This window comes from Pongo abelii, chromosome 3 (genome assembly GCF_028885655.2).
Source record: "Pongo abelii isolate AG06213 chromosome 3, NHGRI_mPonAbe1-v2.0_pri, whole genome shotgun sequence".
Classification (NCBI taxonomy): Eukaryota; Metazoa; Chordata; class Mammalia; order Primates; family Hominidae; genus Pongo; species Pongo abelii.
The window spans coordinates 131,482,208-131,505,591 of record NC_071988.2 but is presented as its reverse complement, the minus strand read 5'-3'; the positions used below and the strand labels follow the sequence as shown (position 1 = coordinate 131,505,591).

Genomic DNA, 23,384 nt, shown 5'->3' with positions numbered 1-23,384 from the left:
GCTCACACTGGGAGCTGCAGACTGGAGCTGTTCCTATTCGGCCATATTGGAACCTCCTCAAGTTGGAAATTTAAAAATTGTTTGAACTGAATGACAATAATGACACAACCTACCAAAACCTCTGGGATACAGGAAAGGCAGTGCTAAGAGGAAAGTTCATAACCCTAAACGCCTACATCAAAAAGACTGAAAGAGCACAAATTGACATTCTAAGATCACACCTCAAGGAACTAGAGAAATAAGAACAAACCATATGCAAACCCAGCAGAAGAAAGGAAATAACCAAGATCAGAGCAGAACTAAATGAAACTGTCACTCCTTTTTTATTGCTTTTGTGCCATCTGCAATTTATTTGCCTTTTGCTCCACTGACCACATATTCTCAGTCTCCTTTACTAGTTCTGCAGCATCTGCTCAACCTCTACACACTGGAGGGTTTACACCCTCCAAGGGCTTTATGATTCATTCAGAGTATAAGCCAGTCTTTAGAGTAGCCAACAGGTTCCTACAAGATCTGTCACCCACTCCTCCAATTCTCTGACCTGATCTCCTCCTATTCCCTCTGTTACTTATTCCCATCCACCCACACTGGCCCCCTTGACCAAGAATGTACCACATACACTCTTCCTCAGAGCTCTTGCCTTTGCTATCTCCTCTGACCATGATACGTCACCCCTAGAGAGCTGCATAGCTTGCTCCCTCACCTTCAGGTCCCTAGTCCAAGGGAAGGTTTTCTCCAAAATCTTCTCTGACAACCCTATAAAAACAGCAATTCTCCCCTCACTCTCCATATTCTGTATCTTTCTTACTCTACATAGCATTTATCACCTTATGTCATCTTATATATTTACTGTTTATTCATTTTTGTCTGTCTTGCCTACTAGAATGTAAACTCTATGATTTTGTCCTGCTCACTCTTGTATCTCCAGGACTTAGAACAGTGACTGGCCATAGTAGGCTCTCAATAAATATTGAATGAATATGCTATGAATATAGGCCCAAGTGATAATCCATGTTTAAATATTAGTAAAGATTTTTTCCTTACTACTTTCTAAATAAAACATGTAAATCAATAAAATTTCTGATATTTTTTCCACATTCCACTGATTCTTTCATATATCCCAAGATGTGAATAAGCCACTTTGGAAATTACTGGGCTACAATAGTGGTTTTCAGTTTTGGGGACACATAAGAATATTTATGGAGCTTGTTTACAGTGTGGAATCCAAGATCTGTCCCAGAGATTCTGATTAAGAAGGTCTATTGTTTGGGTCCAAGAATCTGCATTTGTAGGATGATGCACCTCAGGTGGTTTTGATGCAACTAGTCTGGGGCCACAGTCAGGAATACCTGATCCATGTGTTTGATAGTTTCCTATTTCAGATCTTAACAGCCAACCCAGTAAAAATGGGAAAAAACTTATTTAACATGCCTCCCACCCACAGAATGATTTAAGTCCCATACTCCCTACACCAGTAGTTCTCAAGGGTTTGAATTATAAAGAGTGTATCATCCATATAGGCTAGGTTGTGCACCAGTAAGAACCAATCCCCAACTCTCAGTGGCTAAAACACAACAGTTTTTGTTTGTTTGTTTGTTTGTTTGTTTTTGAGACGGAGTCTTACTGTGTCGCCAGGCTGGAGTGCAGTGGCGTGATCTCAGCTCACTGCAACCTCTGCCTCCCGGGTTCAAGCGATTCTCCTGCCTCAGCCTCCTGAGTAGCTGGGATTACATGCACATGCCACCATGCCCAGCTAATTTTTGTATTTTTAGTAGAGACCGTGTTGGCCAGGATGGTCTCTATCTCCTGACTTTGTGATCCACCTGCCTCAGCCTCCCAAAGTGCTGGGATTATAGGCGTAAGCCACCGCGCCTGGCAAAAGTTTATGTTTTGTTCATGCAAAGCCTACTGTGGGTCTGGGTGACTCTGTAGGGAACCCATGTTGCATGTGTTGGCCCTGCATTCTAGGCTACTTTGATGCTACGGTATCTCTACAATTTGTGTTCCCATGATCACATGACACAGGAGGAGAAAGTTGGGTTGTTGAGCACTGGCAATTAAATGCTTCTCTCTGAACCCAACAAATTATTTCAGCTTACATTTCACTGGCCAAAGGAAATCACCATGCCCAACCTCAATGGGAAAATGCAATCTTTCTATTTTCCCAGAAGTAGAGGAAAATATGATTTTAGTAAGCAGTATTAATGTTTACCACAAAACTAAACATTAAAAGACTCTCAGGTTAGGCAGGGTGGCACACATCTGTAATACCAGCATGTTGGGAGGCCGAGATGGGAGGATTGTTTAAGGCCAAGAGTTTAAGACCAGCCTGGGCAACATAGTGAGGCCCCATCTCTACAAAAATATTTTAAAAATAAAAATTAACTGGGCATGGTAGCATGTGTCTGTCCTAGCTGCTCAGGAGACTGAGGCAGGATGATCACTTGAGCCTATGAGTTTAGGATTACAGTGAGCTATGATCATACCACTGCACTCCAGCTTAGGTAACACAGCGAGACTCTGTCTCAAGAAAAAAAAAAATGATCAAATTCACCACTCCATCTTATACCACCAAAAACATGCATAATAGTAGTTGTTATTTTAATCTGTTATTGTGGGAGACACAGAAATTACAGTAACTATAGTTTCAGTGTTGATTTAAATAATTTTTCTTATTAACCATAATATAATTTACATATATTCAAAACACAGGTGTACATAGACATATGAGGCATACTCACATCATTTATATTTTGTCTTCAGGCAAAGCCTGGTGTACACATGCATTTACAAACCTCTTTAATAATGTCCTCAAAGATCATCAGCTCATATTTTGGCAACCACTTTTCTAGACATTGAGATACATGTGACTTACCAATTCTTTTAAATTAAAGCTACTGTCATCACATTTTAGACAGTGTATAAATAAACCACATTCTTACTATGCCCAGCTATTTTTCAACAGTGATTTTCTGTCTCTCCGTTGATTAATGTTGCCCTTGTTAACAGCCACTGTGTTCGTGTTATCCTTTACCATCCATCTGAAATTTAAAATGGTAATGTTATCATAAAGTTGTTTCCAATTTACAATAGGAAATTATAAGTATAGCAAACTGCTTAATTTCTAAGGTGAACTTCACTGTGTTCTGATTGCTTCTCCTATCCCCTCCTCAACCTTGTTTCAACAATTTCCCCCTCTCTCTCCCTCTTGAAAATGCAATCTCTCCCGTTTTGTTAGATTCCTCCCCTTAGCCTATAACCATGATGAAATCTCTTTTATCCTAATGAAAACAAAACTCTTTCTTTACTCTGTGGCCCTTTATGCTACTATCCCATCAAATGTTCTCCTGCTTCAGAGCCTAGCACTTAATCTTCTACTTTTTTTTTTTTTTTTTTTTTTGGTGATGGAGTCTTGCTGTGTTGCCCAGGCTGGAGTGCACTGGTGCGATCTCGGCTCACTGCAACCTCCGCCTCCTTGGTTCAAGCAATTCCCCTGCCTCAGCCTCCCGAGTAGCTGGGATTACAGGCACACACCACTACGCCCGGCTAATTTTTTTTTTTTTTTTTTTTTTTTTGTATTTTTAGTAGAGATGGGGTTTCATCATGTTGGCCAGAATGGTCTCGAACTGCTGACCTCAGGCAATCTGCCTGCCTCAGCATCCCAAAGTGCTGGGATTATAGGCATGAGCCACCGTGCACAGCCTGCCTGGCTAATTTTATTTATTTATTTATTTATTTATTTTTTGTATTTTGAGTAGAGTTGGGGTTTCACCATGCTGGCCTGGCTGGTCTCGAACTCCTGACCTCATGATCCACTGGCCTCAGCCTCCCAAAGTGCTGGGATTACAGGAATGAGCCACTGCGCCTGGCCCTAATCTTCTACTTCTCTACTGAAAGCATAAGGACATCAGATCTTACTTAAAATGAAAAACACTCCTATCACCCCTCTCCCACCCCTAACTCTCTCTCCGGGGCAAGCACTTTCAAATCTTTGCTGTTTCTTCTGCTGTTTACAACAGATTCCTCAGTAACATGTTCATACAACCATCTCTTTCAACCAGTTCCCTGTTTGTTAGCCACTCCTTCTTCAGAGGTACTAGGTCCCCCAGTTCCTAAGCTTTTCTGGGGTTCTGTGGGGCTTAGCTTTCGGTTCTCCTTGGTCTGCTAAATCCATTAGCACTAGCCCATCTGTTTTCCAGCTTCCAACATTTTGATATCTTATATCCTGCAGTCCTCTCCCCATTCTCTTTGACCTTATGGTTTATGCCCTTTAAAAGAAAGTCCTGTATTCTCAATTTAACAGAGCTTGGAGAGGAGACAGAGACTTTCTTTCTTTCTTTCTTTCTTTTTTTTTTTTGTCTGTGTTCATATTTTCATGCCTAAATGGCAAAACCAGTAACGCAGTTTTTTTTTTCTTTTTTTTTTTAGAGATGGAGTCTCGCTTTGTCACCCAGGCTGGAGTGCAACGGTGCGGTCTCCACTCACTGCAAACTCCACCTCCCGGGTTCAGGTGATTCTCCTACCTCAGCCTCCTGAGGAACTGGGATTACAGGTGCCATCATGCCTGGCTAATTTTTGTATTTTTAGTAGAGACGGGGTTTTGCCATGTTGGCCAGGTTGGTCTCAAACTCCTGACCTCAACTGATCCGCCCGCCTCAGCCTCCCAAAGTGCTGGGATTACAGGCGTGAGCCACTGTGCCTAATCAAAACCAGTCAAGCTTCTGTTTCCACTTCCTCACCTCCCATTCCAGTCTCAACTCACCAATGTGTGGTTTCCCATTTCCTTAAAGTTTCAGTTTAATTACATGCCACTTAGCATAAGTGACTCCATTTTGGTTTGGTCTTTGGGGCTTGGTGCAGGAGTACAGTTTAAAAAAATGGCTTCCTGTAATTTTATGTAACAGAGTGAGGTAGCGTTTTCCCTTCCATCTCCCACCTGTACCCCAGGCAAAGAGGATGGAAGGTGCTGCCGCTTCTCTTCATTGTGAAAGGGCTTCCCACAGGTTCCCTTGGAGTGCTTGACATGTGTTCCCTGAAGTCTGAGGAGAAAAAAGAACTAGTACTTGACCCATACCTGAAAGGAATAAGGACCCAAGGCTGGAGGTGCCTGGTGGCAGAGATAAAAGAGGTGGCTGTGTTGGAGCAAGCCCTGTTTCAATGATAGGCAGCAGGGCAGGCAACAGACAGGTGGGGGCCCTCAGGAGGGAAATAGGACTCCTGTTCAAGAGGCTCCCTGCCAAAGATAAGCAACCTCAGCAGAAAGGGGCTAGTACTGTTGGATACTGGAGCTGAGAAGACATGGACCATGAGCAGCCAGCTGGAGGAGAGGCACTGCCAGCATTGAGTGAATTGACATTAAATGTCCTCAGTAGTGCAATCTCTAGAGAACTTCATAGTACCCCGCATGAGAGAGTTGGCTCTAACCCCCACCTCGCCAAGGCTAGTTCTCAGCCGTAAGAATCAGGTGAGACCCGGCTGCCATCCCTCTCTTCCTCTCCTGAGAGGTGGGAAGCATGACCTGAAAGCTGTGGAATGGAGGAGAGCTCAGAAAGGACCCATCACACACCCTGGAAGCAAGTCTGAGCTGAGAGGAAGGAGAGGCTTTCATCTGACATGAAGGTCAGAGCTTCAATGGTTCCACGGCACTAGACATTGTCATTGCTATTTAGTGACTATTCCTGGGACTAAACGTCCTTTAATTTTTTGTTTTTGTTTAAATCTAAGAGTGACTGAGAAAGTTATGACACTTGCCAAAGTTTCTATCCAAATATCAAGGAGGAATGAGATTTCAGAAATGATTTAAAGGAATAAAGGTAGAAAAAAATCAAGTTGCTTGGATTTCTCATCCAATGAGAGCATCATTGTTTCAATATAAAGGTGATACATAAAACCTGCTGTCAGGACACTTGCAAGCTGGTCATTGGAAGATACAGGAGAGAAATTATTACAAAAATTCCAACTCTAATAAGTGCCAAAAAGAGATATGTGGGACCATGAAAAGTGTGTAACTGGCATATTTCATTCTAGATCACTGTGTCAAAAGCCAGTTTCCAGAATGACCAATTTGTCATTTGTGTGTGTGTGTGTGTGTAAAGCTATTTGTAAAGTTTATTGAAAAGCAAATTATGGAGAATGACTTTGACAATCCTTGCAAGATTTTGCATGGTTTTAATTAGCTTCTTTATTTGCCTTCTTAACGGCACTTAAAGACTATGATTTTTGTCTGCCCCAGCTTGATGCTTCACAGCTGCAGGGCACTGAGGAAGGAGCAGAGCTCACTGCGGGCAGCAGGGGAGACTAGAGAACAGGAGGCGCATCCTCAGGAGGAAGCTCTGGGGGACAGGGAGAGAGCATTGGCTTTTCTTCGCAGATTGACTTTTGGCCCAATTGGCCTGTTCCCAGCCCTCATATTATTTCTACTGGAGTCCTGCAGGGTAATAATAGCTCCCATTAATTTTATGCCTACTACCTGTCAACCATTACAAACATAGTATTTCTAATCTTGCAAAATAGGAGATATTATCTCCTTTTACAGATGAGGAAATTCGCGTTTCAGGAGGGTCACTTGCCCTGGGTCATGTAACAGTACGTGCCAAAACTGGGTCTAGAAGCCAGGTTTGCCTGATTCTTTTTTTTTTTTCTTAGGATTTCTTCATGGTCAAGATGGCAGTCATACCATTCTTTTTTTTTTTTTTTTTTAATACTTTGAGTTTTAGGTACACGTGCACAACGTGCAGGTTAGTTACATATGTATACATGTGCAATGTTGGTGTGCTGCACCCAGTAACTCGTCATTTAACATTAGGTATATCTCCAAATGCTATCCTTCCCCCCTCCCCCCACCCCACAACAGGCCCCAGTGTGTGATGTTCCCCTTCCTGTGTCCATGTGTTCTCATTGTTCAATTCCCACCTATGAGTGAGAACATGCGGTGTTTGGTTTTTTGTCCTTGCAATAGTTTGCGGAGAATGATGGTTTCCAGCTTCATCCATGTCCCTACAAAGGACATGAACTCATATTTTTATGGCTGCATAGTATTCCATGGTGTATATGTGCCACATTTTCTTAATCCAGTCTATCATTGTTGGACATTTGGGTTGGTTCCAAGTCTTTGCTATTGTGAATAGTGCCGCAATGAACATACGTGTGCATGTGTCTTTATAGCAGCATGATTTACAATCCTTTGGGTATACACCCAGTAATGGGATGGCTGGGTCAAATGGTATTTCTAGTTCTAGATCCCTGAGGAATCGCCACACTGACTTCCACAATGCTTGAACTAGTTTACAGTCCCACCGACAGTGTAAAAGTGTTCCAATTTCTCCACATCCTCTCCAGCACCTGTTGTTTCCTGACTTTTTAATGATCGCCATTCTAACTGGTGTGAGATGGTATCTCATTGTGGTTTTGATTTGCATTTCTCTGATGGCCAGTGATGATGAGCATTTTTTCATGTGTCTGTTGGCTGCATAAATGTCTTCTTTTGAGAAATGTCTGTTCATATCCTTTGCCCACTTTTTGATGGGGTTGTTTGTTTGTTTCTTGTAAATTTGTTTGAGTTCATTGTAGATTCTGGATATTAGCCCTTTGTCAGATGAATAGATTGCAAAAATTTTCTCCCATTCTGTAGGTTGCCTGTTCACTCTGATGGTGGTTTCTTTTGCTGTGCAGAATCTCTTGAGTTTAATTAGATCCCATTTGTCATTTTTGGCTTTTGTTGCCATTGCTTTTGGTGATTTAGACATGAAGTCCTTGCCCATGCCTATGTCCTGAATGGTATTGCCTAGGTTTTCTTCTAGGGTTTTTATGGTTTTAGGTCTAACATGTAAGTCTTCAATCCATCTTGAATTAATTTCTGTATAAGGTGTAAGGAAGGGATCCAGTTTCAGCTTTCTCCATATGGCTGGCCAGTTTTCCCAGCACCATTTATTAAATAGGGAATTCTTTCCCCATTTCTTGTTTTTGTCAGGTTTGTCAAAGATCAGATGGTTGTAGATATGCGACATTATTTCTGATTCTTAAAGCCACCAGACCACACCATCCTCATCTGTACTGTGGGCTGTGTCTGTTTTGCTCTTTTCCTTCACTTACTCATCTTCAAACCGGAGTCTTTAGTTTGTTGCTAAGTTAATGTTTATTTTGCATTTTACAGGTCACTTATACATCTCAAGAGGATCTGGTGGAGAAAAAGTGCTTAGCAAAAAAACATACTCACCTCTCCTGCAACAAAGTCTTCTGCCAGCCATGGCAGATATGCATTGAGGGCACCTGTATTTGTAAACTACCGTATCAGTGCCCAAAGAATGGCACTACAGTGTGTGCAACTAACGGGAGAAGCTTCCCAACATACTGTCAACAAAAGAGTTTGGAATGTCTTCGTCCAGGGACAAAGTTTTTAAATAACGGAACATGCACAGCCAAAGGTAGCAAAAGCCTAGTTTTCAAGTCATTCTATGATATAAGAGGGTATTTGTATGCCATACTTTCTATCAGAAAATAATTCTCTTGTGTATGTTATGATGACAACTCAAAGTTTTTTTCTAGACTTTCAGTAATAATTGGAGTAATCACTAAAGAAATCAGGGGTTTCCAGAATCCAGCCAGCCTTTGAGTGCAGAGCGTGGGATTCTGAGTCCAGACCTTCCTTCAGTGCCGGTGCCACTCCCTGCTGCCCAGCCCTTTAGAATTGTCCCCACCCTCACTTCTACTTGGTTAAAGGGATTATTCCCAGGGCCATCAAGTTGGTTCAGAACTCAGTGAAAAGTCTTTCAGTAAGGTTGGTACTCACATGTAGGCTAGTCAGGCCTCAGGTCCTCCTATGGCCCCAGTAATTTCTGTTTTTGTTTGTTTTGTTTTGTTTTGTTTTTTTGAGATGGAGTCTGGCTCTGTCGCCCAGGCTGGAGTGCAGTGGTGCAATCTTGGCTCACTCCAACCTCTGCCTCCTGGGTTCATGCCATTCTCCTGCCTCAGCCTCCCAAGTAGCTGGGATTACAGGTGCCTGCCACCACACCCAGCTAATTTTTTGTATTTTTAGTAGAGATGGAGTTTCACCGTGTTAGCCAGGATGGTCTCGATCTCCTGACCTTGTGATCTGCCCGCCTCGGCCTCCCAAAGTGCTGGGATTACAGGCATGAGCCACCGTGCGTGGCCTACTCCAATAATTTCTTTCAACAGCCATCCCTGCCAACCCTCTCCCCTAGCCCTGACCCCATTGTTCCTAAATATCCAAGGGCCACTTGAGCCACTGCTGACCTGGGACATACTCCAACCTAGCAAACCCAGACGTCAGACCCAGAGAGCTTTTCTACAGTCCCTTCCAGGTGCTTCATGTGCTGAGGAGGCTGGGGCCCTAGCATTCAGACTAGTGGGCAGTTATGATTAGGGATTTCACTGTCATTCCAATTGAGTTTCAACTCCCTCCAAACCCCACCTTGGTTGTTGACAAGCTGGACCTCACTGGACCCCAGTTCCCTCATCTGTAAAATGTGAAGTTTCTAAGTTGTACAATTCCTGTGAAAATTAAATAAAACAATGTATGCCGGGCTCTTCACACAATGCTTGGCATGCAGAAAGTGCTTGTTACATTTTACGTCTGACAGCAAAGCTTAGGTTCATTGTCTTCTGACAGCAAGTTATTACAGACACTTCATTACCTTAGGAACACTTAAAACATTCTTTTTAAAGGCACCATGACATATACCAGCTCACAGCAGCCTGTATGTTTTTGAGATGCTGAGTTAAGATGTTGAGATACTGTGAAAAAGGAGGGGGAAAGCTCCCTGTTTGAGCTCATCTATAATCCCTGTTGGAAAGGCGGAAGGCAATAGTGGAGGTTATTTCATCAGTGTCAGACTTTTCTTCTCTTGGGGCATTAAATGCCTTAAATATATGAGAATACATAAACCCTTTCTACATTTTACATTTTCACTGTTGGGCTTACTTTTGAGAGCATGGACTTTGGAGTGAGATCAATTGAGCAAGTTCCAAATCCTGGCTTCACCACTTGGGCCAGGAACTTAACTTCTCCTAGATTTAGGTTCCTCGTGTAAAAATGGGAATAAACAGGCTTTATCCTCATAGGGTTGATGTGAGGATTTAATGATCCTCTATACAGCTGAATAGCACTGCCACTGACACATAATAAGCACTCGTAAAATGATTGCTTACTGTTACTTGTTAAAATCATCATGATGTTCAAAGCTCACTTGACATTAAGTACATTATTATTTTTAAAGACTTTTAATTAAGAGAAAAATGTGAATGGCTACATATTGCACATTATTTTGTTTTTTTATTTTAGGAAAGTTTAGTGTTTCCTTGAAGCATGGAAATACAGATTCAGAGGGAATAGTTGAAGTAAAACTTGTGGACCAAGATAAGACAATGTTCATATGCAAAAGCAGCTGGAGCATGAGGGAAGCCAACGTGGCCTGCCTTGACCTTGGGTTTCAACAGTGAGTGCTTGTATCAGTAGATTTTCTCATGGTTGATTTAATTGTTCTGTTTGCTTTTTGATTACCTAAGCTTTCTGTGTATTAATTTCCACATATGTAACCTAAGAAAATTAACTACGTGCATCATAGCATTGTTATGAGGATGATATGCATTCATGTTTACCCAACACTTGGAACCCTGCTGACAACAAAGCATGGATAATAAGTCTGTTGAAGTATCTGGATGTGAATCCTTTAGTGATTCTGAGAGTCACAAACACATTCATTTCTGTCTGTCTCCTACTCGTCTACAATTATGTACACTTTTTCACACTTAGTATAGTTTATATATTGTGTGTGAGTATAGTTTATAGTTATATAATATAGTTTATACTATAAACTATACAGTGAGTATAAACTATACAGTTATAGTATAAACTATACAGTTATAGTATAAACTATATAGTTAGGATAAATTATAGTTTATAGTTTTATAGTATAGTTTACTATAATTATAGTATATAAGTATATATACTATATAGTATAGTATATAAACTATAATTTATATATAGTTTATATACTATAATTATACTATAATTATATAGTACACTATATAATTAGTATACTATAATGATATAGTATACTATAATTATAGTATATACTTATATATAAGTGATATTTTATTTATTGTGTGGTTCAAAATGTCTTCTAACTTTCAATATAATTTCTTCTTTGCCCCATATGTAATTTAGAAGTTTTCTTTATTATAATATTAGTTTTAATTAATACGTTAGTTTGCTTTTGGTTAACTTTTGTTTTTATGTTACTGATTTTCTTATTCTCTGTGGTTAGAGAATATCTCTGTATGATAACAATTTTTTCAAATATTTGTTGAGACTTGCTTTGTGGCTGAGTATTTTTCAAATGCTCCACGTGCAGGGTTCTAGATAACAGATATGTTACTCATTATTAATAGAATTAGCAAAGTTGTTAGCTGCTCTGTTTAGATCTTCCTCTATTTCTTTACTTTCAGTATTCCTATATCTTTAGATTTTAAGCATGTTCCTTATAAACAGCACGTATCTAGATTTTTTTTAATTCAATATCACAATCACTGTTAACTGAAGAGTTTAGTCCATTTACATTATTATACTTACTTATATTGTTGAATTTATTTTTCCTCTTGTTTTTAGGCTTATTATTTACCCTGCTTTTTGTGTGCTTTTGTCTTTTTTCCTTTTATAATTTCTACTAAATTAAAGATTTTTAAAAATCTTTCCTCTTTTCCACCTCTAGTTGGTTTGAAAATTATGCATTATATTTCTACTTCTTTAGTTACCTTTGAACTTACACCATAAATCATTGATTTAGGAAGTCCTCACCTTCTTCAGTAATAATAGAAAAAAATGTAATTAACCCATCAAGTTTCTAATATTTAGTTCCACCTTATTTTTCTATATCCCAGAAGTTAAGATATAATAAGCCATTATCACTACTGTTAAGGCAATGCTTACTCAGATTTACTTCATGTTTACCACCTTCTTGGTTTGTTCTTTCTTATATCTCACCCCTTCTTTCTGAACTCAATTTTCTTCTTCTCAAATCACATCTGCTAGTAGTTCATTAGTGAGAGTCTCTTATATTGTTAAATTAAGCCATAGGCTATTTCTGAGTTTCATCAGTTTGTTACCTACAACTTATGGTTCAACCTACTGGTAGATTCTCTCAGTATTTGTTTTCTCAGTATTTTGCTCTTATATTTTGCATAAGCTCATGAACAGACATCTCTAATTTTAACCAGTACAGATTTCCCTTACTTCCTTAAGAACTCATTGAGGAAAAAGATGGCATTTTATATAGTATTTTTAGATATTTTTAGGTTGGTACGTTTTTCAGGTTATTAACCTATAAGATTGCCTCAAATGGCTCTTGTTTGTTCTCATGGCACAGCCTCATGATCTGAAATAATTACAAATCCTGGCTTCACCTTGTTTTCTTTTTGCCTTTTATCCTAGTTAGTCTAATATTTATATTGTCATTACTGTTCTATTTTTGTTTCCATTTACCTGATGCATCTTTGCTCAATTTTTTATTTTTAACCTATTTTCCCCATTTACTTCTAGAGAGAAGCAAGGAACAATTGAATGTCCTAGAAGAATAGTTCACTGTAAATCGTCATCTCTAGGATAATACATCACTGAGGCAGTCTCTTCTCACAAATTCTGAACAAATTGAGAAGTCCAAGCAATGGCACACAGATGCCAAAATATCACCTTAATATTGTCAAGGCTGAAGTGAAGATGTAGCTTACTGTAAAAGCAAAATTGACCTACAGGAATTAAACTAATCTAACCTTCCAAGTCTTAGGCAATAATTGAACCAACTAGCTAAAGTTTACAGCATGGGGCAGGCAGAGAGATTCCCAAAAGGAAAAGATGGAAAATCTTTTTTTTTTTTTTTTTTTTGAGACAGAGTCTCACTCTGTTGCCCAGGCTGGAGTGCAGTGGCACGATCTCAGCTCACTGCAACCTCCACCTCCTGGGTTCAAGTGATTCTCCTGCCTCAGCCTCCCGAGTAGCTGAGACTACAGGTGTGGGCCACCACACCCAGCTAATTTTTGTATTTTTGGTAGAGAGAGGATTTTCACCATGTTGGCCAGGCTGGTCTCGAACTCTTGACCTCAGGTAATCCACCCTCCTTGGCCTCCCAAAGTGCTGGGATTACAGGCATGAGCCACCACCCCCAGCCAAGTTGTAGTTAATCTTTACAAAACCCAGTGAGGTACTTATATTCCCTTTTATAGATGAAGGTGCTGAGGCTCAGAGTTTCAGTATCTTGCCCAATCTGTAACTCCTATATAGAGAATGAGAGGACATTACTCTAGTTTCTTGCCTGCTACAGTAGGGTTATAAATGCAAAGTACTAATTATTCTACCATAATGTTTCCTTTATTCTATTTGCAGAGGTGCTGATACTCAAAGAAGGTTTAAGTTGTCTAATCTCTCTATAAATTCCACTGAATGTCTACATGTGCATTGCCGAGGATTAGAGACTAGTTTGGCTGAATGTACTTTTACTAAGAGAAGAACTATGGGTTACCAGGATTTAGCTGATGTGGTGTGTTATACACAGAAAGCAGGTTGGTGGAGTATTTGCCTGTTATTTTCCCTTCCTTGAAGGTTGTTTATTTTACACCAAGCCTATAGTAAACAAATGATTGATGCCTCGTTGCCAGTCACAGAGGCAATAATATAGATTCTGTCAAGTTTTGGGCTTTAGAGCCTAAATTGGTGCCTTTCCCCTACTGTACCATTTTGCCATTCAAACATTGCCTCTCTACAGGTTCATATACGGGAAGCAAAGTTGCCTGACTCCCCTTGCTTCATTTGAACATCTGGATTAAAGTTACTATAGCAAACACAAGTCAATCAAACATAAGAAGAAAGCTCAGCATCTCCTTTAAGAGGGCCAGCATATATGAATTTATTTAAAACCTTTGAGTGACCACATTGGTTCCTCAGTTTTCAGGCATTCATTGAGACTTTTCTCCTCCTTCCTGACACTGGAATATTTTAGTCATACATGTAGTTTTAAAGACCAAACCTATACCCATTCCTTTTCAGTGCTAAAAAAAAAAGTACCACCAAAATGTAAACAAATGGCACTAATCAAGCAAGTCTTGGGAGTAGGGGTGAGGATGAGTATAGCAGCAAGAAAGAAATGGGTGGAAACCAGTGTTTGTCAATGTCAGCACGTACTCTTGATTCCTCCCCATCTCAGCAAATATAGACTTTCGCAATAAATACTGACTTTCAGAGATAATAGAAGAGCCTCCATAAGCCAGCTTTGGCATTTATTTTCTGTATGAGTCATATGTACTACGTTGATAATACCAATACATTTTATACATTTTTTTGAAGTTTAACTTTCTCTTAATGACTCCATTATCCCAAAAATCTGATAAGGATGTCATGCCACCACTCCATAAATAAATTTCACAAAGATAATTCCTGCTTTACAGATTCTCCAACGAATGACTTCTTTCAGTGTGTGAATGGGAAATACATTTCTCAGATGAAGGCCTGTGATGGTATCAATGATTGTGGAGACCAAAGTGATGAACTGTGTTGTAAAGGTAGACATAAATCTAGCCTCTAAATCCTCTAAATTCATTTTTCTGACTAAAAGAGGAAAAACAACTTTACTATTGAATTTTAGATTGTACCTCATTCAGTTTTAAGGAAAGAAAAAACCTCTCCTGCTTATGTTTGCACAGCATGCCAAGGCAAAAGCTTCCATTGTAAATCGGGTGTTTGCATTCCAAGCCAGTATCGATGCAATGGTGAGGTGGACTGCATTACAGGGGAAGATGAAGTTGGCTGTGAAGGTAATTTAAAGACTTGGGGTGACTTGTTTTTATTATTGAATCCGGGATTCTGAAACTTTTCTTTAGGTAAAGTATAATCTTAAGGGGACCATAGATGGGTGTAGCAGTAAGAACACTGAGTGGGCGTTTGCAGAACTATGGAATGTTCATCTCCTCATATTTTCATCCACTAAATATCTACTTGTTATTTCAGAACTTTCTATTAAAAGACGTTCTCACTGCCCATACAAAAAATAGACCATTAGAACCAACCCTTAAGTACCCATTTTCCACCTGCAAGTTATGGATAGTTTACCAATCTTGTTTATCTCTCTTCCAGTTTGTTTGTTTGTTTGTATGTTTGTTGGAGCATTTTATTTTATTATTTTATTTTATTTATTATTACTTTTTTTTGTGATGAAGTCTTGCTCTGTTGCCAAGGCTGGAGTGCTGTGGCACAATCTTGGCTCGTTGCAACCTCAACCTCCCGAGTTCAAGTGATTCTCCTGCCTCAGCCTCCCAAGTAGCTGGGATTACAGGCACCTGCCACCATGCCTGGCTAATTTTTGTATTTTAGTAGAGACAGGGTTTCACCACGTTGGCCAGGCTGGTCTCAAACTCCTGACCTCAGATGATCTGCCTGCCTTGGCCTCCCAAAGTGCTGGGGTTACAGGCGTAAGCCACCGCACCTGGCCTATTGGAGTATTTTAAAGTAAATTTTAGATATCATATCACATCATTTATATGCATCTCCAATGATAAAAGCACTATATATATATAAAACCATTCGTTCTCTCATTAGTATATCTAAAATCTATGTTAGATATAATAATTCACTATAATAGTAATTCACTAACATCATTTAATAACAGCCATGTTCAAATTTTCTCAATTATCTCAAAAATGTCTTTTTTGAGTGAATATATTCAAATCAGGATCTAAAAGAATCTGAATGTTCTGTTTGGTTATTACATTTTTAAAGTCTTCTTTATTCATCAAGAGTTATCTTCCCCACCTCCCTACCCCAATTTTTTTCATACTATTATTATTATTATTTTTTTTTTTAGAGAAACTGAATCGTTTGCCTATAGTATACTTCTATTCTGGATTTAGAGAGACTTGATTATAACCAAGGTTTTGAGCTTCGAGTCAATGACAAATAAACACTTTTTTTTAAGAGCGAGGTTTAATATTTTAGGCAAAAATTCTTTTTATTTTCTCTTTTTGAGACAGAGTCTTGCTATATTGCCTAGGCTGGAGTGCAGTGGCACAATGTAGGCTCACTGCAACCTCTGCCTCCTGGGTTCAAGAGATTCTCCCACCTCAGCCTCCTGAGTAGCTGGGATTATAGGCATGTGCCATCACGCTTGGCTAATTTTTCTGTTTTTAGAAAAGACAGGGTTTCGCCACATTGGCCAGGCTTGTCTCGAACTCTTGGCCTCAAGTGATCTGCCTGCCTTGGCCTCCCAAAGTGCTGGCATTACAGGCATGAGCCACTGTGCCCGGCCTTAGGCAAGAATTCTTGATGAGTCTTGCATGTATTTCCTGTTACACATAATGTCTTCTTGTCTGGTTGTCCCTCCTCTAGTGATGCTAAGATGATTACATGATCAGCTTGATGTGTCCATTTCAAAGTGCCCCACAATATTTTGCCTAATGGTTTTAGCAGCCTTTTAAATTGTTGCCTACATCCATTTTGTCAATAGGGCTGTAAAATGGCAATTTCTAATTTTATCATGCCTTCTGCACTTATTAACTAGAAATCTATAGAGAGGCAGAATAATGCTTCATTCTTTCCTTTTACTTACCAAGTTTCAAAGCAATGAGTTGGTGCTCTGGATAACCTCCAATGGTGAAAAATATTCCTTATGCACCTATTCTAGGCTGTACAGACTGACTCTTTGCTTCCATCAGTGCTTTCTGGAGGAAAAATCTCTTTAAGTTATATTTATTCATTTACTTGATGAATATTTATTCGCTGCTACTATGTGTGCCAGTCCCTGCTCTAGGTGCTGGGGTTCCATTAGTGAATAACATTTCAAAAATCCCTGCCCCAGCCAAGTGCAGTGGCTCACGCCTGTAATCCCAGCACTTTGGAAGGCGTGTTGCTGGGATTACAGGCATGAGCCACTGCACCTGACCTCCTTTTATCTTTTCAAAATCTGTTTCAAAAACACATTTAGCCAACTATCATTGTTACTTCAGTTTACTCTTACTTAGGGATGAGCTCTGCCTTTGCATTTTAGTAATGCTTCTAACTATTAAGTTGTACTAGTCTGAAATTTAATAATTTGTGCATATTTTATTCAAATCAAAATGATCTCTTTGCTATAGTGAGTTTTTTGTTTTGTTTTTAGCAGCTAGACATCCTACAATTCAAGGTAAATCATTTTTATAATAGAAAAATTATATTACCGAAGAAAACAGAAATAAGGTGCAATGGTTTTCATGATATATGTATAGTATATTGATATAGTGTGCATTTTTTCCCAATTAAAAATTATCCTTTGATAAATTTTTTGTTTTTGTTTTTGTTTTCTTCAGGCTTTGCATCTGTGGCTCAAGGTAAAATTTTTATTAAAATTTGGGGATATTAAAAAATTGAAAGAAAACTCAGGTTCTTTGGTCTTCTTATATTTTAATGTAACTGTTAATGGAGCATGATATGACCACATTTTAGCAATAACCCAGTCTGAACTGGGAAAGGCAAAGAGGCCTTTTCTCAGTGTGATAAACTTTCACTCTCACACAACCCATCCACAGCCTGCTGACCAAAACACCATCCAGAGTGGACTCTTCCCTGCACATTTCACCTTTGCCGAATACCTTTCTCCTCTTCATTTTCTCTCAAAATCAAGGTAGCTCCTCAAGAAATTGCCACCTGAAAAAAGATAACATCTTTTCATGATAGGCATTTTCTTATTTACTTGTATCAGTCAGATGTCCCCAAATCCTTTAGCTCTTTGGGACCACCCTTTTTAAAAATATTCATGTAAACGGCCGGGCACGGTGGCTCACGCCTGTAATCCCAGCACTTTGGGATGCCAAGGCGGGCGGATCACGAGGTCAGGAGATTGAGACCATCCTGGCTAACACGGTGAAACCCCGTCTCTACTAAAAATACAAAAAAAAAAAAAAAAAAAAAAAAAAAAAATTAGCCGGGCGTGGTGGCAGGAGCCTATAGTCCCAGCTACTTGGGAGGCTGAGGCAGGAGAATGGCGTGAACCCAGGAGGCGGAGCTTGCAGTGAGCCGAGACCGCGCCACTGCACTCCAGCCTGGGCGACAGAGCTGGAGTCATGTAAATGTAAATAAGTCATGTAAAATGACTCATATCCCCAATTCATATAATGTCAAAGTTCATGATCCTCCTCAGGATTTCTTTCTTTTTTTTTTTTCTGAGATGGAGTCTTGGTCTTGTATTCGGTCTTGTAGCCCAGGCTGGAGTGCAGTGGCCTGATCTCGGCTCACTGCAACCTCCACCTCCCGGGTTTAAGCAATTCTCTGCCTCAACCTCCCGAGTAGCTGAGATTACAGGCATGTGCCACCACACCTGGCTAATTTTTGTATTTTTAGTAGAGATGGGGTTTCACCATCTTGGCCAGGCTGGTCTTGAACTGCTGCCCTCGTGATCCACCTGCCTCGGCCTCCCAAAGTGCTGGGATTACAGGCGTGAGCCACCTCCTCAGGATTTCTTAGGATTCCTGAGGGACTGGCTAGCTCAAGACCACCCTTTGCTCTAAATACCTATTATTTCATTGTATTCTCTCTCACTTGTCATTTTGCCCTCTGAAGCTGCTGTTCCTCCTCCTCTTCCTCCTCCTCCTCCTCCTTCTTCCTCTTCTTCTTGTTCTTCTTTTCTCTTCTTCTTCTTTTCTCCTTCTTCTTCCTTCTCTTCCCTCGTCCTCCTCCTCCTCCTCCTTCTTCTCTATTCCTTTTTTCCCTCCTTCCCTCCTTCCTTTCCTTCCTCCTCCCTCCCTAGTTTCAGATCTCAGGGGCAAAGTGATGAGTTAATGATCACTCCTTAGCTCCTTATACACTCCTCAGCTCCTTATACATGATCATCAGGGTCAAGCAAGGCCCCTGTCTTGTTTGACTCATTTATCCCTCTTTATCACTATACCTTACTCCCATTCCTCTTCCCCAATAGGCAACCATTTTTAAGAGGTTTAATATGTATGTTTTTGGTTTGCATGCATTCTTATCCAATGTGTATTGTTATTTTGCAAGCATACATTTTTTATTCACATAGTATTGTGTTGTAGATCTCTATTTCCTTTTTTTTTCTTTTCACAACTCATTACATTTTAAAGACCTATCCATGTTACTATGTGTTCATCTAATTTGTTGCTTCTAACTGCTGTATAAAATACTCCACTGTGTTTATCTTGCACAATTTACTCTCCACTTTCTCAGTAACGGATTTTCAGCCCACAATCATACTGTGATGAATATCCTCTCCTTAAGTATGTGTGGGAGGATTTCTTTGAGGCATCTAGCTGGGCAAGTGTCTTCTTCTGTGTTGCTATAACAGAATACCACAGACTGGGTAATTTATGAAGAAAATACATTTATTTCTTACAGTTTTGGAGGTTGTGAGGTCCAAGGTCGCAGGGCCCACATCTGTCAAGGGCTTTCTTGCTCCATCACCCATGGCAGGAGGTGGAAAGGCAAGAGAGCAAGGGAACAAGAGGACTCCGAACTCACTTTTGTATATAACAAGCCCACTCTCACTACAGCTAACCCGCTCCAGAGATAACAACATTAATCTATTAATGAGGGAAGAGCCCTCATGACCTAATCCCTTCTTATTAGGCCCCACTTCCCAACACTGTTGTGTTGGGGATTAAGTTTCCAACACATGAACTTTGGGGGACACACTCAAACCATAGTAGCAAGTTGAATCTTGGAGTATGCATATCCTTAATTTTACTACTAGTGCCTGTATGTTCTTTGGCAGTGCTGTTATATACCAGTCCTTACTTCCACCAATAATGCTTGAGGGTTCTCTTCAACCCCACCAACATCAAGCGTGTTTCTCCAGCTGTCAAGTGATGACATTGTTTATTAACTTCAATTTTTATATTAACCAATGATTCTGAGTTTCTCTTCATGTGCATACTAGCTTTTTAGTTTCATCTTCCTTTTCTCTGCTCTTTCACTGGTTCACATCCTTTGCTTAATTTTATATTTCTTTCATTGTAATCTTTCTTACTGATTTGCAAGGGTTCCTTTTACAGTCTAGAAATTAATCCATTGTCAGTTTTAAACATTACAGATACCTTCTTCCATGCTGTCTCTCATCTGTTAACTCTATCCATGTGAGATTTGTTGAATAGAAATCCTTAATTTTTATATAATCAAAGGTGTACTAGCTGTTCTTCTAATACCTAGTATACCTCAGCTTTGATTATATTAAATCAAGTTAGTGCTGTTCTAATACCTAGTACACCTCAGCTACACTGGACTTTCTCATCTTCCTTTGTTGGGCATTGAATGTAAATATTTGAGTCTTCTCTGATTCACAAGGGTGCTTTTGTGAATGCATCTGAGCAGAGCCTCTCTCTGCCCCAGAAAACAACTTAGGTGTGTGGCATAACAAACACTCATATGCCTGTCCCAAAGAGAACCTGGCAAATTCAGTGACAAGACACAGGATTGAAGCAAAGTGACACTGCCATTCTGAGCTATGTGATCCCCAGCCATATCCTCATCCATGACAGAGCAACATGTTGGTGGGAATTCACCTTCAGATCCCCAGGTCAAGGAAATCATGATTCTGTCCACAGAAATGTTCTAGGATGGCAGAGCAAAGATGAAAACATCCGGTATAACTTCAAGAAAAAAATCTAAAAAAAAAAAAGATTCTTTTTTTTTTTTTTTTTTTAACTTCTGCATCCCAGGTACCTAATGCTAACCCATACCTGTACAAACTGAGATGAGCCTTTTTCATGTCAGCTCAGGACTCCCTTGGCTAGTGCTGATGACTGCTCCTTACCTTATGTAAACACCTTGGGAAGCCGGGCACAGTAGCTCACACCTGTAATCCCAGCACTTTGGGAGGCCAAGGCAGGTGGATCACGAGGTTAGGAGTTCAAGACCAGCCTGACCAATATGGTAAAACCCCGTTTCTACTAAAAATACAAAAATTAGCCGGGCATGGTGACACACACCTGTAATCCCAGCTACTCGGGAGGCTGAGGCCGGAGAATCGCTTGAACCCGGGAGGCGGAGGTTGCAGTGAGCCGAGATCGTGCCACCGCACTCCAGTCTGGGCAACAGAGTGAGACTCTGTCTCAAAATATATATATATATATTTTAATGTATATTTGATATAAATATCAAATATATAATATATAATATAAAATTACATATTATATAATATAAATAAAATATAGATATTTTATATTTATATAATATATTATAAATATTTATTTATATAATAAATATATATTATATAATATATTATATATATAAAAAACACCCTGGGGATGCAAAGAGTCGAAAGAGAAGCCTTCCTCTTCTGGGCTGTGCGTTTTGCCTGCTCTAACTACTGGAAACTGTGACACCATGAGTCTCAACATTCACTAGTACCAACAGATATCTCTAGTTTGTGCCAGCAAGAATTTCTATACAGTGCATCTTGAGCCTTTACAATTACCTAATTATAGAAAGGAAATAAGATGACATGCCTTGGGGATTTTGTACAGTCCTTTATAAAAGGGAGGATAAGTTTTAAGGCAGAAAATTATAATCAATGTTTAAATGATTTTAATGATTTAATTTTGACTATAATTAACAACTTTAAACATTGGAATCTTTTGTTTTATCATAGAAGAAACAGAAATTTTGACTGCTGACATGGATGCAGGTAAGCTAACATTATACTTTTTTATTGGTGGCTCACTGGTGTAGGCTGTAATTTCAGTGTCATTTGCATGTATATATAATTGACTCAAGCAACAATTAATTTTGGTATCAATTTAAATTAAAAATATAACATTATTATTCTCCTTTCTCTGTCACTTTTAAGAAAAGTAAGCTTAAATGATTCTTGAGAATTGCTTTTAAAACTGGATTAATTCATATGGCTAATTTTGAAATGAAAACAATACTCCAATCCTACATAAGCTTTTTCTATTTGAAACAAACTTTGTCAGGTCAGTTTTGTGAAAAAACAAGCAGCTCTCAAGCATGACTCATGACATAATTTTTTGAAATAGAAAAAATAATAGATGTTAATTGAATTAACCATTCTTTCACAATGTTTTAAATCATGGTAATAGGAGACCTTTGAAGAACTGTACCTTTGCCAGTTGTGTGCTAAAAGCCAAATTAAATTAAAGTATTAAGTTCCTGGGAAGATAGCAATTGATTAGAGATTTCTAGTCAGACAGACTTAACGTTAAATTCTGACTCAGTTATTTATTAGCTATAAAAACTTAAGAGAGTAACTTAACCTCAAATACAAATTGGGAATAAAATAGCTTCCTGTTTCAGTGGGATTTTTAAATGAAGTTCATGTAGACTTCTTTCTAATTGTCAGTAACCAAAATTAAGTAACAATCTTTAAAAATCAGGCAATGAGTAAAAGATTTAAGGCCGGGCACAGTGGCTCAGCCTGTAATCCCAGCACTTTTGGAGGCCAAAGCAGGTGGATTACTTGAGGTCAGGATTTCGAGACCAGCCTGGCCAACATGGTGAAACCCCATCTCTACAAAAATATAAAAATTAGCCAGGCATGGTAGCAGGTGCCTGTAATCCCAGGTGCTCAGGAGGCTGAGGCAGGAGAATCACTTGAACCCAGGAGGTGGAGGTTGCAGTGAGCCAAGATTGTGCCACTGCACTCCAGCCTGGGCAACAGAGTGAGACTCCATCTCAAAAAAAAAAAAAAAGATTTAACTCTTAAAGCTATAGATGTTAGTCAAAAGGCATTTTCAACAATGGCCCTTTATTTTTACTCAGGATAACATTCATTTTCAGGTACTACCTAAGCTGGTTTCACAGTCCTCAGAGCATGAGATCCCTCTTCCTTCAAAAGTCTAAGCAAAAACTTACCATCACACTCTTCCCCCACCCCAGTTCTTAGGATGGGTGAGACCAAAAAAAGCCATCTTCTATCCATGTGTTTCACAGTGGGCAGGTTCACACAAATCGGCCCCCTAAGTCTAAGGAAGCTGAGAGGCCAAACAAAGAGGCTGACATATCCAGTTCCTTAGAAAGAAACATTTAATAGGGACTTACTAATGGCAGCCAGGTCTGTGTCCTGGACAACAGTGAGACAAGATGGTGGATCCTTGTGCTAGTTCTCTCCCGACCCAGAGATTATATACTGTAGGGGAGGGGACACATGCTTCAGAGCTAATGGGTAGGAATTTGCCATAAGGCCAGGATTTACAGTGAGTACATGCTCTTATACAAGGAATAATAGATAAACTGGAAATCTCAGAGGCCTTCCCAGAATTGGGGTTAATGAGAAGCTAACATGGCAGGTTAGTATCCAAGATGAAGTTGCTTTAGCCTCCATACAACAACCGCTCTTTCTTGGGGGCCTAACTCCTTTTGGTATGCCCAAAATTATTAACAG

At 39.5% G+C, this 23,384-nt stretch overlaps 1 protein-coding gene across 2 annotated transcripts in view; it reads left to right on the top strand.

The window, feature by feature from the left end:
* The window catches only part of CFI (complement factor I), a 60,430-nt gene that overhangs the window by 27,017 nt on the left and 10,029 nt on the right, over positions 1 to 23,384 (top strand). The window contains exons 2-8 of one of the 2 annotated variants that reach the window (XM_024245668.3): positions 8,153 to 8,423; positions 10,301 to 10,454; positions 13,397 to 13,572; positions 14,455 to 14,568; positions 14,710 to 14,820; positions 17,344 to 17,364; positions 21,633 to 21,668. In XM_024245668.3, coding sequence (XP_024101436.2) covers positions 8,153 to 8,423; positions 10,301 to 10,454; positions 13,397 to 13,572; positions 14,455 to 14,568; positions 14,710 to 14,820; positions 17,344 to 17,364; positions 21,633 to 21,668 — 883 coding nt within the window. 2 annotated transcript variants of the gene reach the window in all.